General features: G+C 52.2%; 9 protein-coding genes across 9 annotated transcripts; 4 read left to right on the forward strand and 5 right to left on the reverse strand.

Moving 5' to 3' along the window:
- Positions 1–362: 362 nt before the first annotated feature.
- Positions 363–1398, forward strand: BDZ99DRAFT_462502 (uncharacterized protein). The gene has a single exon (XM_033719856.1). The coding sequence runs from the start codon at positions 795–797 to the stop codon at positions 1302–1304; it is 510 nt and encodes a 169-aa protein (XP_033578227.1). The 5' UTR covers positions 363–794; the 3' UTR covers positions 1305–1398.
- Positions 1399–1446: 48 nt separating this feature from the next.
- BDZ99DRAFT_508519 (S-adenosyl-L-methionine-dependent methyltransferase) lies at positions 1447–3145 on the reverse strand. The gene is made up of 3 exons (XM_033724334.1): positions 2903–3145; positions 2444–2852; positions 1447–2364 (listed from the first exon to the last, which is right to left on the reverse strand). The coding sequence occupies exons 1-3, from the start codon at positions 2916–2918 to the stop codon at positions 1710–1712; spliced, it is 1080 nt and encodes a 359-aa protein (XP_033578228.1). The 5' UTR covers positions 2919–3145; the 3' UTR covers positions 1447–1709.
- Positions 3146–3992: 847 nt separating this feature from the next.
- Positions 3993–4212, reverse strand: BDZ99DRAFT_385583 (uncharacterized protein; the record flags this gene model as incomplete). The annotated part of the gene is made up of 2 exons (XM_033715438.1): positions 3993–4058; positions 4111–4212. The coding sequence occupies 2 exons, from the start codon at positions 4210–4212 to the stop codon at positions 3993–3995; spliced, it is 168 nt and encodes a 55-aa protein (XP_033578229.1).
- A 260-nt stretch (positions 4213–4472) lies between these two features.
- Positions 4473–6778, forward strand: BDZ99DRAFT_462504 (Pkinase-domain-containing protein). Its single transcript, XM_033719857.1, has one exon. The coding sequence runs from the start codon at positions 4685–4687 to the stop codon at positions 6503–6505; it is 1821 nt and encodes a 606-aa protein (XP_033578230.1). The 5' UTR covers positions 4473–4684; the 3' UTR covers positions 6506–6778.
- A 719-nt stretch (positions 6779–7497) lies between these two features.
- On the forward strand, positions 7498–9338 carry BDZ99DRAFT_487874 (aspartate kinase; the record flags this gene model as incomplete). Its single annotated transcript, XM_033722868.1, has 4 exons — positions 7498–7634; positions 7714–7794; positions 7864–9125; positions 9241–9338. The coding sequence occupies 4 exons, from the start codon at positions 7498–7500 to the stop codon at positions 9336–9338; spliced, it is 1578 nt and encodes a 525-aa protein (XP_033578231.1).
- A 342-nt stretch (positions 9339–9680) lies between these two features.
- BDZ99DRAFT_415778 (uncharacterized protein) lies at positions 9681–12292 on the forward strand. The gene is made up of 2 exons (XM_033716766.1): positions 9681–11791; positions 11841–12292. Exons 1-2 carry the CDS (start codon positions 9943–9945, stop codon positions 12260–12262), a joined length of 2271 nt encoding a protein of 756 aa, XP_033578232.1. The 5' UTR covers positions 9681–9942; the 3' UTR covers positions 12263–12292.
- A 1630-nt stretch (positions 12293–13922) lies between these two features.
- Positions 13923–14194, reverse strand: BDZ99DRAFT_298622 (uncharacterized protein). The gene has a single exon (XM_033714170.1). It carries the CDS (start codon positions 14128–14130, stop codon positions 13975–13977), a length of 156 nt encoding a protein of 51 aa, XP_033578233.1. The 5' UTR covers positions 14131–14194; the 3' UTR covers positions 13923–13974.
- Positions 14195–15491: 1297 nt separating this feature from the next.
- Positions 15492–16092, reverse strand: BDZ99DRAFT_562379 (uncharacterized protein; the record flags this gene model as incomplete). Its single annotated transcript, XM_033727343.1, has 3 exons — positions 15492–15774; positions 15827–15937; positions 16001–16092. 3 exons carry the CDS (start codon positions 16090–16092, stop codon positions 15492–15494), a joined length of 486 nt encoding a protein of 161 aa, XP_033578234.1.
- Positions 16093–16647: 555 nt separating this feature from the next.
- On the reverse strand, positions 16648–17308 carry BDZ99DRAFT_519921 (uncharacterized protein; the record flags this gene model as incomplete). Its single annotated transcript, XM_033725459.1, has 2 exons — positions 16648–17157; positions 17243–17308. 2 exons carry the CDS (start codon positions 17306–17308, stop codon positions 16648–16650), a joined length of 576 nt encoding a protein of 191 aa, XP_033578235.1.
- Between the last annotated feature and the right edge of the window lie 675 nt (positions 17309–17983).

Raw genomic sequence — 17983 nt, forward strand, 5'->3', positions numbered from 1 at the left:
GCATGTGACCCCGGCCGTTTTATTTTCCTTCCCGTAACGGCTTCCGATAGAGTATTAAAACCACTGCTCCACAGACATCACTCCATCAACAGTGAGGAAGGCTAGGTTGAAAACAATGGACCTGAAAACACTATGGGTTGCGGGTGCAAAATAGAACGATCCAACGGCCTATGAACATAACCGGCCCTACTATGCCATGTGGGTGGGAAAATGGAAAAGGAGGAGGCTGATGCGGACTCCCACATCCTAGCAAGAGGTGGCGAGCATCTTTCTCCTGGACAAATGTTGACCAGATCTTTTTCCTGGTGGTAGACACCCGCATATACCCCCTCGATTTCATGAACACCAGTATTATTAATTCTTGGGGACTTTGTCATATTGTATACTCGTTATCACCATCATCACTCCAACACTGGATCCTCCGCGCACACCTCCAATTCTCCATGGTTCGTGCAACTTCGCGATTTTTGCACACACCCACCAACCCCTCCCCACATATAAAAGCTGGGTAGTCCATAGTTGATCCACCCTCTCCAACATGAGGAGATCCTTCTCTTCAGTTGACATCCAAACCACAGCCCACTCCACATTGCCGATTTGTCGGCGCCTTTTTGCTCCCGCGCACCTCCTCCACCATGCTGTTCCACCCTCCCCTTCTCAAGTCAAGCTTTTATACCCCTCCGCAAACGGAGATTTTGGTTCACACGTGTCGCGCACCTGACCTTCCCCTTTCACGCCTCCTGAGTTCCCCGTAGCAGGGCAGGTGACAGAGGAGTAGCACATGTGACCCTTCCATGACTAACCCGATCTCCTTCTCCGTCGCGTATAAGAACCTCGCTCGCAGCGGACTTACTTCATTCTTCAGAGGCGTTTGCGTGGAGGGAGCAAACGAGGCCTGGAAACTTACTAATGGTGTGAGAAGTGGGAGTCAAATCGCATTCCCCTCAACGTATGCGTGTTGGTGGGTTGTTAATCTACCCTGCGGGAACTGCGCCATGGCTGTGGTCGTGGGTGCAAATCCAGCTCTAACCGATCCGATGGAGTGGGGTTTGGGAGTCCTCCGGGACTGCAAAAGGAGACCTGGGGCGTATCCATGTGGGTGGGAGGTCAAATGCCGGGCAAAATCGCCTTATGAGGCGCCTGCTGGTGGCCTCGTGGGCTTGGGCGGTGATGGAGGGCAACTCGTTGAGATGGGGGCGTTGCTTGAGGAAAGTGTTCGGAGAGTCTCCGTACTAGCTACGTGTGGAGATGGCGAGAAGGCTGTCCCTCAGTTCGAGGGCCTGGTCGGCGAGAGGTGTCGATGATAATCACCTGTTTTTGCATAGTTCCTCCAGGTCATCATTGAGGCGGACACGGCGAGCTGATCCACCACTTCCAAACTCCAACTCCATAGGGAATCTCGACCGCGAGATTTGATCGCGCGGGGCCAGATCCATGTAGGATCTCCTGGTATGGTTTTGCTGGCTGTCACAGGAGCTCATGTATATGACATGGCCCCAGTTTTGGTACCCTGGAGCGGGGCTTTTCTTGATCTGCTCTTCTGATACTGGTAGGCAGAGAGTTTATATACCCGGATTCTGTTCATTAGTAATCCATATCACGTGCAGTCCTGAGAACTCCGTGATACCCTTGTCTAATCCCTTCAACTTGACCTATTGCATATCATACCGAACATCTCCTCCGCCATCTTTCTCCCCTTCACCACTCCCCTACTCCCCCGGCTTCTCAAACAAATAATGACTCACTCCCCACGTATCCCCCCCCTCAAACGCAAACAACTCCGCACACGCCAAATAAAACACCTGCCACCGATTCCACCACCTCAACGTCCCCTCCCTCCCATACGTCTCCTCCAAACACGGCCAAACCTCCCCCTTATTCCTGATCATATTCCCCAACCAATCCTCACACGTCCGCGCATAATGCCACCCATTAACCCACCACTGCTGCCTCACCCTCAGATCCCTCTGAAAGTAAAGCAGCAGGTCCGCACTCGGCATCGTGCCGCCCGTGAAGAAATTCTCCGTCATCCACCCTTGCTCGAAGTCGTAGGGGGTCGTTTTGTGCGCGAAGATGTGCACGAAGAGCTTGCCGGAGGGGACGAGCCAGCGCGCGACTTTGGAGAGGAGGGCTTCGTAGTTTTTCATGTGCTCGAAGAGCTCGATGCTGATGACGCGGTCGAAGGAGGAGGCGGGGAAGTCGTAGTCGACGACGTCGCCGGTGGTGACGGTGAGGTTGGTGAGGCCTTTTGAAGAGGCAACGGAGTCGATATACGTCTTCTGCGTGCGCGAATTCGAAAACGCTGTGATTTGGGAGGTGGGGAATTTTTCGGCGAAGCAGAGGGCGCCGGAGCCCCAGCCGCAGCTGCATTGGCAATTATGTTAGCATTCGAATCCCCCGGTACTTCCAGTTCGATTTTTGCTTGAGAATGCGGGAAGCATACCCAAGATCCAGAATCCGCATTCCCTCGCCTAATCCCGCTCTTTCCACATATAACTCCAGCATCGCGTCTTCCGCCTCTGCTAGACTTACATTACCCTTCTTCAGTTCCTCATCCTCATACCAACAACAACTATACTTCATCCTGGGCCCCAAACACCCCTTCAACACCCCCGTACCAACCTCGTAGTGCTGCGTGTTCGCAGTCGCGGTCTCAATCGCAATTGGACGCTGCCGTAACGCTTCGACGTACTTCATTTTGGTCTCATAGGCTTTGGAGAGGTTGGTGGTTGAGATTTCAGCGATGCGGGCGCGGAGTTGGGAGCGAATGCCGCGACGGATGATGGGGTGCGGGAGGTAGCCATTGTCGAGGAGGGTGTCAAGGTAGGGTTTTGTTAGGTTTTGGAGGGCGTCTGGGATTCGTTAGAAGACGGAAGCTGAGAGGAATGTGTGGTGGTGGGACCTGTTATTGAGTTCATGGTTGCGGAAGTACAGGAGAGAAGATGAGACAGAATACAGTGTAGAAAGATCACAGAGGCAGGATCTGAGAGACTACATGGAGGGATCAAGCTCCTGTTTAGCTTTTGACTCGAAATAGTTTCGACAGCTCCCTTCGGGTCTAGTGCATGATAGTGACGTAATTGACTCCATTCTCTAGGAATTTAGCGATTGAAAAAAGTGAAATCAAAGTGGAGGAAGGCTTGATTGATGCAGCGATGGTGGGATGAAATTTTTTGATAGAGGAAGCGTCAGCGAAACACCAGCGTGCGACTAAAATGCTGGGTGTGTGGCCAATCAAGGTGGTTGCTCCGAGGGGAGATCTCTGCTACATCAAGCAACCGCAACAGACCCCAATTCGCATCTATTTCTTAGAGAAATACGTTGATGGCGAAACAGGGTGGACCCTATTCGTTCGATGCTCGAAATGAAATCATAGAAATCCTTCAAGTATACTAGTCACGTGATATGCCGCCTGCGAACGATACTTTCGAATATTGCTGCTGAAATCGCTCTTAGAATAGTTTACTCAAGGTGGAATATGAAATACGATCAAATAGAATCGGTATCTCCATTTGTCAGAGAACAGTTCGACCGCTCTCATCTCCCTAGCGATCGGGTTCAGAGGACCACATTGATAGAAGTTACCGTTACAGGCACGGTCGAACTTCTCGATCTAGACTTTGCTGGAGATACGGCTGTGGTCTTCGAACTAGAGCTGCTTGTCTCTCTTTACGTCTGGCACGCCTCGGGCAATTCGATTTATCTTTAAGCAGAGGCGAAGTAGCTTGCACAGAGCTGACGGATCGTGCTGGTAATGGGTTATTGCTATATCCTGAAACTCAGCTAGGCCCACTCATTCCGTGTGCCTCAGTATAGGTTGTATGGTGTGGCCATGGGCAAAAGCGGCCGTACGGCTCGTCGGAGAGAAATATACTGAGGAATCGTTGTTACATTTGCCAATTGCTATAGCTCCTCTCCTAGTATGTACAATGCCATTGCCGTCTTCTCTTCCCTTCCCACCCCCGATATCTTCTCTTCGATCGACCCATCGTTCAATGATCCCAAGGGTGTTTCCAGCCGAGCATGTGGGGGAGATCTTGCTTCGCTCGGTACATCAACTACGACTATGCATCAGTATCCAGTCTTCACAGCTTCAGGTCCGGTACATACGAAGAACCACATGCTTGCGCCTAAGCCGGTGGCGGCGAATCTGTAGAGCGGGCGTACCGGGTGGATGTGGATGGGATGGGGGATTTTGCCGGGGCCAGCCATGGTGGAGTCGAGCTCTATGCGCGGTCAGCACTACTCGCCCTTCTCTGTCGACAGAACTGCTACGCACTTGCTCTGAACTTAGGCAATGGCTCGATCGTGGGTTGCGGTGGGATGGTTGATGTTGCGCACCGGCGATGTTGCTGAGGTCGTCCGCCAAGTGCACTAAATCCAGACGGGAATGGCGCCAAATCGGCGGCATCCCTGCGCGCGGTGGAAAGTGAGGTCGTCGTTGTCGCGACGGGGGGAACATCGCTGCTATTGTGCCCGCCGTGAATAGCCTGCCACTTCTATCGCGACGCATGGCCTTCCCAGCCCCCTCAATACCTTCGCACTGAAGACTCTTCCTCCACTCCTCATGTCCTACAACCTCCTCGACAAACCTTCAAACCCATCAGCCTCATCACCGTAAATCGCGGGCGCTTTACGACCAATACTCCTCCTCAATCCCCGAATCGCGCTTCCGTCCTTCATCATGGCTCAGTCTCCCGAGAGTACACCCCTCAGACCTATCGCGCGCCGCTTCCATGGCTGCTCCAAGATCGACGAGTACGATATCATGAGCAAGCTCGGCGAAGGCACCTTTGGCGAAGTCCACAAAGCTCGACAAGTTCGCACCGGCGCCACTGTCGCGATGAAGAAGATCCTCATGCACAATGAGAAGGACGGATTCCCAATCACGGCCTTGCGCGAGATCAAGCTGCTTAAGATGCTATGCCACGACAACGTCCTGAAGCTGGAAGAGATGGCCGTCGAACGCAAGAAGGGAGCAGGCAGGCAGCGCGCGATCCTCTATATGGTCACCCCGTATATGGATCACGACCTTTCAGGCCTGCTCGACAATCCGGACGTCCATTTCACGGAACCCCAGATCAAGTGCTACATGCTCCAGCTGTTCAAGGGCCTCCAGTACCTTCACGACAATCACATACTCCACCGAGACATGAAGGCTGCCAATCTGCTCATTAACAACAGGGGCCGTCTCCAGATTGCCGATTTTGGACTCGCTCGCCACTACGAAGAGCCGGTGCCACGCAAGGGAATGGGAAATGGAAGTGCTAAGCGGGATTACACCCAGCTGGTCGTTACGAGATGGTATCGCCCACCGGAGCTCCTCCTGTCACTCCGTCGATACACCCCGGCCATCGACATGTGGGGAGCTGGCTGTGTCTTTGGAGAGATGTTCAAGAGGAAGCCCATCCTGGCTGGCACGAGCGATCTCAATCAAGCGCACATCATCTTCGAACTCGTTGGGTCCCCGAACGACGAATCCATGCCTGGATGGCGCGATCTGAACGGATGCGAGGGCGTCAAACAATTCCCTCCGAATCCCAATCCCAAGCTCACTCATGTTTTCCGAGAATTGGGACCCTATGCCATCTCCCTCCTCAAAGCACTCCTGACGCTCGACTGGCGCAAGCGAATCAACGCCATTGACGCCATCGACCACCCTTACTTCAAGATGGAACCGAAACCGATGCGCGAGGAGGACATCCCTAGATTCGCCGACTCTCACGAACTCGACCGTCGCAACACTCGTGGACAGAGGCCCCTCCCTCCAGCACCAGCTGGTGGCGCTGTTGGCATGCCCGATTGGAACGGCACTGGCCCACCACCAACCAATGGTCCTTGGATGAACGGTGATCGACGCGGCGGTGGACCTCAGGACCGCGGACCCCCCGGCGTTGGACCACCCCCAGGAGGCTACAATCGGGGAGGGTCCTATGACAACCGTCGAGGCCCATACGACCATCGAGGCCCACCACCTCCACCACCTCGTCACCAGCACCAGCCATATCGACCCGACAATCGCAATCAAGGCCTTCCGTATGACGACGCTCCACCACGCCACGCCCTCCCCCATCCACCACCAGAAGGCCGACACCCACTCCCACATCCCCCTCCTCACAACTACGCTGGACCTGGCATTCGTGGCCCACCTCGACATGGAGATCCCGGTGACAGATACGTCCCGCGCTACGACGGCTCGCGCGACGAGCGAGACCGCCACGACCGCCGCTCTCGCGAGTCTGACGACGTGCGATCTCGGGATGGTCGGCGTGGCTCTCGAGACTCGGGCAATTCGAGGGATGCGCAGAGCATGGAGCGTGGCATACCACCGAGTCGCGACGATAGAGGAGCTTACAGACCACCGAGTCGTGACGATCGAGCGCAAGGGTACAGACCACCGCGCGACTACGGACGAGACACGAAGAGGAGCAGGACCCGGAGTCCGGACAGAGAGCGCGAGAATCAGAGGGAGCGGGAGAGAGTTCGGGACGTCTACAGGCGCTGATTTGGGGATGAGCAATGAAGACAGATCTGGAGCAGACGAGGCGTCTCCTTGGTGCTTGTCGGTGGGTATTTGACTTGGTGTTCACGGCTGGAATCCGCTATGGATCATGATAGGCATGTAGCAAGGCGTCCTGGCTTCACGGCGGCATATCAGGGTGTCTTTTGTAGGCGATCTTTCGGCCTAAGATTTGTGCTCTGGAGCTTAAGAAAGGCTATCAGATTATTAGTTAATATATCTAACATACTTCAAACTACTCTTTGGATTCTTTAAAATGCAGAAATCATTGCTGATATGCAGCTTCTTTCTGGATCATTCCTCCAATCTCTTCCGATATGCGGAAACAAGTCGCATTGCATTTTATCACGTGACCTTTACTCACTCCAAACCATCTCCCCATCTCCCCGTCTCCCCATCTCCCCATCTCCCCATCTCCCCATCTCTCCATCTATCCTGATCAATATAAAAAAATCTTCTTTCAAAGACCAATAGGCCAACAGCCTTTATCCGTACAAAGGTACCTACCCAATAGCCGACGGACCGGTATTGACGTTTGCAACGCCACCGATTGCGGCATAGCGGCCCCGATGACCTGACAGCCCGGCCGGAGCGAAGCCGCCACGCGCAGGGGTCTGGGCTCCGAAGTTTTGGTTTTCTGCCGCGCCCCGCTATGACTGGCCGACTTTCTCACTTTGTACATTACAGTCAGACAACCCTTTGCACCCTCCCAGTCATACCCACGCGACTTGGTCCACGTATCTATACTGTGAGTGCTGCTCTCTTGGTGCGACCTTGCCAGCGGAGCAGAGACAATCAATTGAGGGCGCGCTGGGCTGACAACACATTCCGCAATGGCGCAGGCTTTTAAGACGCGGGTGTTCTTTCAGAAGAAGGATACGCACATTGCGACTCCGGTTTTCGGCCACGCTTTGCATTCGAGGGCGGAGAGGTTTACGCTGCGGTTTCGGAGTCCCGCGAGTACCGAGACGGGCAAGATGGTGGATACATACGCGAATGGCGCCGTGCGGATAGCGCACACGGAGGAGAAGGAGTTGCCGGGCGGGTGGGTGGTGCTGAAGTTTGGGGGGACGAGTGTGGGGAAGTTTGCGGAGGGGATTGTGGAGGTTGTGGGGTATGCTATACATTCTGGTGGCATAGAAGGGAAAGGAGCAGGGGGAATGTGCAATGGACGAGTACTGACGGTTTTGCAGGGCGGGTACGAAGGTTGGGAGGACCGCGGTGGTGTGCTCGGCCAGGAGTAATAGTACCAAGTTGGAGGGGACGACGAATAGGTGGGTTCATACTTTGAATGGTGTATAAGAGAAGGGGATTGAGGCACGATTGCTGACGGTTTTGGGCAGGCTGCTACGCGCTGCTCGAGCGGCAGAGAAGCCGGGAAGACACTACGACGAGATTGTTGAAGCTATTCGCGCTGACCACGTCCAAGCCGCGAAAGAAACGATCAAATCCCCGGAAATCCTCCTAGCCTTTACCGAAGACGTAGGTGAAGAATGCGAGAACCTTTCCAAGCTCCTCGAATCCGCACAAGTCATGGAAGAGGTCACGACCCGTGCCGAGGACATGATTGTTAGCAAAGGCGAGAAGCTGAGCTGTCGCTACATGGCAGCTCTGCTCGAAGACCGCAGCGTCCCTGCGCAGTTCGTTGATCTCTCTAGCATTGTCAAAACCCACAAGATCAACGGACAAGTACTCAATGAGCAGTTCTACGCCGACCTTTCTGCCGCCCTGGCCGAGGAAGTCTACGCCTGCGGCAACAAAGTCCCTGTGATCACCGGCTATTTTGGTGCCATCCCCGGCGGCCTCCTGAACCTCATCGGCCGTGGCTACACTGATCTCTGCGCAGCCCTTGTCGCCGTTGGCCTGCGAGCGCGGGAGCTCCAGGTCTGGAAAGAAGTCGATGGTATTTTCACGGCCGACCCTCGCAAAGTCCCCACCGCACGTCTCCTCCCCAGCGTTACCCCCGCGGAGGCTGCCGAATTGACTTTCTACGGCTCCGAGGTCATTCATCCAGCTACCATGAAGCAGGTCATCCGCGCCCGCATCCCTATCCGCATCAAGAACGTCATGAATCCACGCGGGCCCGGCACCATCATCTTCCCAGACGCGATCGAGAACATTAACCCGCGCGCACCGTTGCACGATGCCCGCCTCTTTCGCACGCGGTCGGTCAGCGATGCCACCTCGCAAGTTGCGGGGCCCAAACGCCCCACGGCCGTCACGATCAAGCACAAGATTATGGTGCTGAACGTGCACTCCAACGAACGCACCCGCTCGGAAGGCTTCCTCATGAACATCTTCCGCTTGTTGCTGAAGTGGCACCTCTCCGTCGACCTCATCGCCTCCTCTGAGGTGCACGTGTCTATGGCGTTGCACAGCGAGAGCGCCATGATCTCCGGCGGTGGAGATGATGAGTACAAGATCGACAACGAGGATCTGAGAGGTGCGGTGGCGGATCTTAGCGAGTATGGGGTTGTGGATCTGGTGCCGGACATGGCCATCGTGAGTCTGGTGGGTAGGCAGCTGAAGAACATGGTCGGCATTGCGGGCAAGTTCTTTAGCGTCTTGGGGGACAACAATATCAACATTGAGATGATAAGTCAAGGTAAGCACAATCCTTTTCGCCCTATGTTCCTTGCTTTTCCTTCCTCGACGACTGTATTTACTGGAATTTGAGAGTAGATTTACCTCGTTTCAGGTAAAGGCTAACAACATCGTAGGAGCCAGCGAGATCAACATCTCTTGTGTCATTGAAGAGCGCGAGGCGGATCGAGCGTTGAATGTTTTGCATACCAATCTGTTTACTTTTTTGGAGTAGGATAGCGATGCATGGGTGGTGTTCTTTTTGCATCTTCTGGAGACTAAAAGTCACATTGATCTTATAGAGATAGAGAGCATGAAGATTAGTTGCTTAGAGAATTTGAGCTGAATTGAATTGAACTGAATTGAATTGAACCGAGTTGAAGTACGGTTTGAGATGGGTTTGCGGTGCTTGCTGTGATGTGTGGCGCTAAAGCTGTCGTGTCATGTGCCGACGAGGGTAGAGTAGAAAATGGTACTTTATTCTGCTAGCATACTTGATTTAGAATGCCCGGGTACTGACGGATGAGATGGGACGGTCCAACGACATCGACGTTTATCATCTTGTCTCATCCCGTACAACGTTTCCCTTCTTCCCTTCCAAGTCATTGATTATTATCTGTATTCTAGATGGCTGTTGTTGTCGCAACGCATCGTCGATGGGTCGCACGATCAGTTTTCGTTGGAAATGGTTGGCTGTAGGTTGCATTCGCCAAGAAGGCTGATATGCATGTCGTACTTAGCGGACTTACCTTCTGCTCAGCCTCGTAGCGGCGTCTACCTGCTGGCGACGATGACCTTTGCTGCATCTTCAGTCATCCCTTCTCCAACATACCCTCAAAATGACCAAAGCCTCGAGGAAACGAAGAAAGGCCCGTTCGAAGTTGAAAACCTCAAGCGTAGCTGGAAACGAACCTTATCCATATGTCAGGCTGGTCCCCGAAACCGAGGAGATCAGACTCATCAAGCTGTTGCCTGGAGAAGGAAAGGACCCTCTACGATTTGAGCTCTTCCATGTTCCGTTGCGGATCCCGGAGGAGCGTCCCAAGGACAGGATGTCTCTGAATGAGCTGAGGAGTACGTTGCCATCTAGATGGGATGTAAAGGAGACAGTTGAAGGCAACTACATCTTCTATGATGAGGTCTCAAGTGGTAGCACGTCATGGATACATCCAGACCCGAAGCTAGACTCTTCTCGCTATGCCAACCCGCCAGAATTACCGAGTCCCGACTTTCAGCCAAGATACGAAGCACTTTCCTATACCTGGGACTCAAAGGACAATCCCGAAGACGCTTATGTCCACTATTCGTCTGCATCTTCACCATCGAAGGGCGAATGTACTTTGATTGCAGAGATGCAAATTAGGCAAAACCTCGCCTCTGCGATGAGGCACCTGCGAAACCCCCGGAAAGCTCGAGTCTTGTGGATCGACGCTGTATGCATAAATCAGGAGGACGAAATCGAGCGCAACGAGCAAGTCAAACGCATGGCAAATATCTACCGATTGGCAGAGCGCGTTGTTGTCTGGCTGGGGCCACAGGTGGATAGGAGTAGGCTTGCAATCAAAACACTAGATCACATCGGCGCTCAATTGGAATACAACAAGGATAACTCCCGCGTTGTATCTCCTGCCGCAATGGAACCAACCTGGTTTTATCACCGCAGTGCTTTGCCCTATGGTAGTAACACGTGGCGAGACGTCGAAAAACTCATAGAGCGCGCATGGTTCAAACGATTGTGGGTGTGGCAGGAAATCCACCTTGCCAATAGCCATGCTCTCATGCAGTGCGGACATGATTCAATCTTGTGGTCCCGCTTCCGCCGAGCAGTGCAGTGCATATACTACAAAGGGGATCAAGCTACCGCTCAGCTTCGTTCAAAAATTATCCTCCTGCAACTTCTAACTGCGTTTCTTCTAGATTTATCGCTTGGGTCACTACTTGATTTCATGAGAGGCCAGATGTGTTCTGACCCAAGAGATAAAGTATATGGATTGCTAGGTCTTCTAGGCTCAGACATGGCGAAGATCGAACCACGTTACTCGGACCCTTTTGGTGTTGTCTATAAAGACGCGTTCATAACACATTGCAATCATGTTCAGCGATTAGAGCTCCTTGTATACTGTGATTTGAAAAATGCGCTGCCCGACACCCCATCTTGGGTTCCAAATTGGTCAGCAAGTAGATGGAGCAGCACAATCGTGGGTGGCCTTTGTAGCGGGGTCTCCCGTGCACAATTCACGTACACACCTCCGGGCGGTTTAGAGGTATTTGGGGTTCATTGTGCGACTGTGGAGACTGTTCATGGGCCAGCGGCATGGGAAAGAGGAGAGACGTTGGAAGATATCCGGAATTGGGCAGTAAACATAATCAAGCCAGGACCTTCATATATCACTGGAGAGAGCTTGGACGCTGCTTTTGCGTTGACACTTCGGGAAAATAGGGTGCGTGAGCGCTACCCGGAACTGGGTTCCTGGCCGACGACTCAAGAGTGGATAAATGTTTGCAAGAGACAGTTGATTGGCGATGGAGGGAGCGTAAAACTCGGCGATGTTGCCTTCGAAGGGAGCGCAGAGTTCAACGATAGTGATGAATCCTACCTTACCGAAGTAGTCGAACGTGCTGGGGGTCGTACTTTTGTAGCAGCAGAGGAAGGACACATTGGTCTGGGTCCTGCATCTGCGAAACCGGGTAAGGCATTGCTTAAACTTTCCAAACCAAGTTTCTGACTTTTGAATAGGTGATCTCATTTGTGTCTTGCTCGGTAGCGAAATCCCAATCTTCTTGCGAGCCAGCCCACTCGGAAGGTTTCTCGTGGTTGGTAGCGGCTACGTTCACGGCCTGAGCGACGCGACTGCGCTCCTTGGGTCATTGCCAGAGCATTGGAGAGTACAGGTTAGAGTTGGGGTTTTTGGCGAGGACAGTTATTCTTTATGCAATTCTACGACAGGCAGCCGCGTTCCAATGTCGGAAGACCCCCGGCTGGGGCCACTCGATAACGGATGGGAAGCGATAGAAAGAGACAGAGTGCACGGCGATCCTGCGATCTTTGAAATGTATCGAAACAGGATCACCGGCGAAGAAATGGACTCGGATCCCAGAATGAGGCCCGAGGCGTTGAAGGCACGCGGTGTTAAGATACAGACATTCCCGCTCATATAGCGGTCACGAATTTTATTCTCCCATTTATTCAATTCAGCTTCTTATCCCTCACGCGGGGCATGGAAATGGTGGCACTCTAATTCTAGAACAAGCTGTCTCGTGTGTACACCTGTCTGCCACTGCTTGGGTTGCTTCAACGTATTTTCAGGATTTTAAAGAAGATAAATGCTCTGTGCCTTGGGCTATGTGGAAACGTGTTGAAGCACTTCCTGCAGTGGTAAACAAGTGTAACCCGTCGCAGTTGGCTCTACGTTATCGATAAGGATTCAACCAATAGAAAGCTTTGAGGGATAGGAACTGCAGCGAAAAACTTGAGCAACACACTGCCTCTTGGCTTGTTATACACTTCCCTAGCACTGCTTGAGGTCCTCTAGTACGTTATGAAAGATCGGAAAAGAACAATGTTGACAAGACTGATAGCTTTGCGGGCCATCTCAAACGGTGTCGGACTGTCACTTCATGTTCAACGGAGCCTAATCCTAAGTCCGATCGTTGTGCCACGACGGGTTAAGGGATACTCCTTGCATTCCCTTGTTATAAAGTTCTGCAATTTTTAGGCTCTGGGGCGCTTATAGGTTGCTCCTGGAGACTGCTTTGGCTGAAATGAAACAGGTATAGACCACCTTGCTAAGAAGACTGACGTGCATTTCACCTGCCCTGGAGTTGCCATCGGTTCAGCCTCGTAATGGCCATATACTTAGCGTTGCAGCGGCGTTTCCCTGCTAGCGACGATGACTTTTGACGCACGGTTTGTCGTCTCTAATAGAAGATTCCCCATTACTTGTAGAGGTAATTTAAGACTTCTTGGGGGAGGATAACCAAGAGTTTGCCCTAAAAAGTTCAGCGCGGAGTAATGTCATGATTCCTAGGTCGGGGTGTGTGTCCATAGCAAACAAGGGTATGGTGCGTGGAGCAAAATGATATATACATGTAGGCGTGGTCTGAATGTATTGGGGCAGTATACATGTTTGCTGCGCAGCAAAGGCCTGGATGTTGGCAGTGACTTCATTGTACACTCGGCCGTATCCTTTATAGGACGCACTCTACCACGCCTTATTTCGTCCATATCTTTCAGCGATTTGACCACTTCATACAGGTCTGGCGTCCTCTACACAGAACCCTGCCTTGGCCTTTTGAGAGCAAAGCCGCAAACCTTGGTAGCGACTAGAAGCTGCCCATTCTTCGAAAATCGTGGAGATGTCAGCACACTCTACAGGGGCTGATGGCCTGCCTACGAGAGCCACGACCAATGGCGAGCCCTTATGTATCGTTGTTATTGGTCTAGGTCACCGTAGCCTCGAATACGCGATTCCCACCATCCTAGACGAGCCGCATCTGTGGAGTCTGCTAGCTGTCTGCGAAACAGCCCTAGAGAATTTCAAGGCCAAGAATCCGAGTGTACCCTCATTCACAAGCATAGAGGAAATGCTTCGATGGTCTAAACACAACGGGGTCCCCAATGTTCAATGTGCCTACGTAGCAGTACCTCACTTTCAGCACCCGAGTGTGATTCACACATTGACATCGGCAAAGATCCACATCCTCAAAGAGAAGCCCGTGGCTACCTCTAAGCGACAGATAGAGTCGTTCTAAGCTGCTGCGCGTGTTGCAGGGGTAGTATTGCAGACGTACAGTCAGACTCGCTACGGAAACTGCTTACTCAGGTTGAAATTGATGTGAACTCTGATTTCCATGGGTGTCTAGCTCGTTGTTTATATACTAGGGGAAGGAGGGGGGCCAGCCCCGGGGGCATAACGTGGTATCTCTTCCTGACGCGTTACTTGATTCATCCTGTTTCCTGATACAGTACTGATACCGTGCTGCAGCACTGCTGTTGCACTACCTGTTACTTCCTCCTGTATCAGCATGTTATCCTGATACGTTACTGCATATGAGTTGCTGACCCTAGGTTGTAGTGCTGCAACCCGAGTTGCTTGAAGCAACTGAAGGAATGGCTTCCACGTATAGGTAGGATCCGAAGTACTGAAGGCACCCGGAAACTCACCATATCGAATCTTGGAGAAGGCTGGAGAGCAAGTAATGTTCTCGCAGGTGGCGGCGCCATTGGTGATCTCGGCTGGCATCTCATAGACCAGATTCTCGCGCTTGTCGGGAATGACACCACTCCTGTAGTTGCTCATGCGCAAACGTTTATCACTCGACCGCACCAGGGATATGACTGCGAGGATACTGCCTATGTAGTTCTGCAGGTACACAATCCGGAGTTATCCATCAGTAGAGGGCTAATTACTTGTACTTTGATGGTTTCACGAGCTGGGCATACCAATGTCAACGAGCTTATCCTTAGAGGACAGTACGGCACGCTCAGCATGTCCGACGACAAAGCTGAGCTTAGCGCAGCTGATCGCCTCCGGAATCGAGCCATCATGGTATGCCTTCGTGTTCAGATCCGATGTCAAGCAGGCTCCAAAAAATCTCACGCGAGAGGCTTTCGTCGACAAGTTACACGAGTATGGCCTTTCGGAAGTCGACATACCCAATTCCACCAGCCTCTTGCACAAAAAGCCTCTCTACACATGTCCGGAAAAGATATTTCCCCATTTGTACACGAATAGTACTATAGTCAGAAGTAATGCCGTAGATTCTTTCTCGACTGCGCAGTGCTTCTACGATGACGCAATCAAGCTGCCCGTTTGGACAACCAGAGATGATCAAATCACTATTAATCGTTACATGGACGTTATTCGTGCTATTGCAAAAGAATACATGGATGCTACTATTGCAGTGTAAGTAAAAACGAGTATTGCAGGGTTAGAATTTAAGTGGATGGGGCCTGCGGGACGGTTTCTCAGTGGTGGACCCTGTATCATAGAACCAGTGGGATACTCTGCATTTATACCCTTTATTGCATTATGGGGCAAGCCGACGGAACGAGTTTAAGGTGTAAATGTCGTAAACGCTCTTTAACTATTTGATTACCGCCACTTTCATTTTCAGGTGAATATAACTATTTTAAACAGTTATGGGCAGAGAGGATATTCCCCTTAACTCCGCACCCAGAATATGGGCACTAAAGGGGACTTTGGAGTCCTATAATAACACATGTAATACCTCAAAACACATCTTAATGCAAAAACCAAAAAAATGGTCTCTACTTGAACCACCTCAAAATGACTAGTAGCTGAAGGTAAGATTGGATTGTTAACTGATACTGGGCTTGGAAGAAGTAAAGTTAACCTGGCGTGATCTGCGGGAGCTAGTGTCTATTCTACATGTACATCTTGAGAACCTCCTCGGCGCGCCTGAAAGCGTTTGCCACGACCTTGCGCATGCCATCCGACATGGGATATGGACCGACCTCCTGCTCAGTGACCCACGCACTCTCCGAATGTTCCTCCGGATTCATGATTACCTCGCTTCCAGACACTTCGACTAAAAAGTTGAGCTGGTAGCTGGATTTCTCTTCAGTCACCTCCGTCCCGTCGGCCTGCTTTGTCACCTTTTCCAGCGTATACTCGAAAGGCTCGAACTCGGCAACAATGCGGGGCGATCTGTAGTCCAGTCTCTCCATGCAGTTCCCGTGCGACGGCATGCTGGATGGACATGTCTTCCTCATCGACCTTGCCACCGGGAAGCTCGAATAAGTTGGGGTAAGAGGTTTCGTGTGGGGCTCGCTTAAGAAGAAGTAGCTTCGGAGAACCTTCGGCGTGGGAGCTGTGAGGGTGTTAGTTCATTCACTAAAGTATCGATCCGTGAAGGATATCACGATGAACGTACCTCGGATGAAGAACTGCTGCTCCTACGACCACCTTGTCGTACCGTCTACCAGACAGGGAGACGTGTGTCTGGCGGAACTCTTCGCGCGACATGGAGAGGCTTGGGGAGGAAATCGACGGGATAGGGAGGTGTTTGGGGCGCGGTCGTGTTAGTGGTTTCGGCCATGACGTGGAACTGTGAGAGAGTGCTTGAGGTGTTTGTTGACTGTACAGCTTTTTGGCGGAACTTGTGTGGCTTAAACGTCTCAGAGCTGAGAAGGAGAAATGAGCAAAGTAGTTAGGTGGCGTTGTTGGGTGCGTTGGAAGGTTGGATGGTATGGGCAAGGTTGAGGTGAAGAAAGTTTGTCTTCTGGACCAGAGGTTTCCAAGAGGTTTCCAACCTTGGTTGAGTGCGACTGCCAAGTGACCCACGTGGCCATTTATTTCAACCTATTGCGATATTGCGTACCAGAACCTATCACAGAAATGTTTTCCAACTATCTATCACTCAGCGATTGAACACACGAAAGTGTTGGTGAGCTATTGGTATACTAGTGCGTTCAGCATACCAGACCAGACATATCCTCCGAACTACCACACACTTCTTCGCAAAACTCCCGAAACCCGGCCATGCTTGCCCTCCCCCAGCCACCGCAACGTTCCTCCCACTCAAAACACCGCTTTCACGCTCCTCACACCCTCAACGATACAATCATCATCAGCCTCATATTTCAGTCCCCCCCACACCGTCCCCTCTTCCCACATATCTTCCATCTTGACCACTTGCATCGGCTCCATCTTCACGTCCACATCCACGTCCACCCCCCCAAGCTCCACTTTCACCCCTACCTCCCCATTCTCCACCTTCACGTCTTTTTCAACCTTGATCTCTCCCTTAATCTCTCTCTTCACTCCCATCCCCTCCCCATCCCCCTCCCCCTTCACCCTCTTCCCCACTACCGCAAGCACCTCCTCATCATCCTCCCCATCCCCTGTATCCCCTCCCACCCCACCCTTCCCCTTCCCCCCTTTCTCAGCCCCCCGTTTCCGCTTTTCCGCCTGCTTTTGAGACGCACCGAGGCCAGCACGCTCCATCTGCGTCTTGAAGCGCGAGTATCGCATGCGCGCGGCGTGGGGGTTTTGGATGGCGTTGTCGGCGGCGACGCGTTTCCAGTCGATCTAGGGAGGTTAGTATGGCTGATTGAAGGGGAGGAGGGGAGGAGGAGAGGGGAGAGGGTAATGGGGAGAGGTGGAAAGGGCGTACGTGTTTGAGCTCCAGCTGCTTGAGGATGGAGTAGCAGAGGGCGACGAGTTGCTTGTCTGTTGGCATGGTGGCGGTGGGTGGGTGAGCTAGAGCAGGTCCGTAAGGTTTGAGAGATAGTAGGAACGGCCTCGTGAAGGAGTAAGTGGTGATGGATTGGTAGGATGCGGATGTGTGAGTTGGAAGCTACGTTTCTTATCATGGGTATCATGTTGGTAAACTATCGCATACGTCAAACTAGTTCTTTGGGCGTTGCGAGATGCGATGTTGTCATGCCAATCAACAGTCTTTCAGCGTTAAAAGATGAGGAGGAGGTAGCAAGCATATCAGTCAAAGCCAGCCCGGAGGTCTGCGGAGGAGCAAACTAGTTAGCTGCTTTCATGGCTTTGAACACTGAGAAGCTACAACGTTTTTAACGATGCAGCAAACGAGAGGATGTTGCTGTTTCTTTCAGATAAATGGGCTGATGCATGCTCGGAAGATGTGTTGTTCAGTAGGATCCTATTCGATCATTTTGCGTCTCTACCATCCTCAGCATCATCAAATTCTCTGGAAACCTACCATACACATCGTATAATCACCTGTTCATCTCGACTCCTCTCTATTCATTAAACATGCCTTCCAGCTCCTCCAGCTCCTCCAGCTTACCCAGTTCAACATCCACCTCGAAGACCTCTACTCGTATGACGCCGCGCCTCTACCCCACAACCCTACTCGACTACTTCATCGAACGCTCGGAACGCG

The sequence above is a fragment of the Mytilinidion resinicola genome (assembly GCF_010093595.1).
Source record: "Mytilinidion resinicola strain CBS 304.34 unplaced genomic scaffold BDZ99scaffold_8, whole genome shotgun sequence".
Taxonomy (NCBI): domain Eukaryota; kingdom Fungi; phylum Ascomycota; class Dothideomycetes; order Mytilinidiales; family Mytilinidiaceae; genus Mytilinidion; species Mytilinidion resinicola.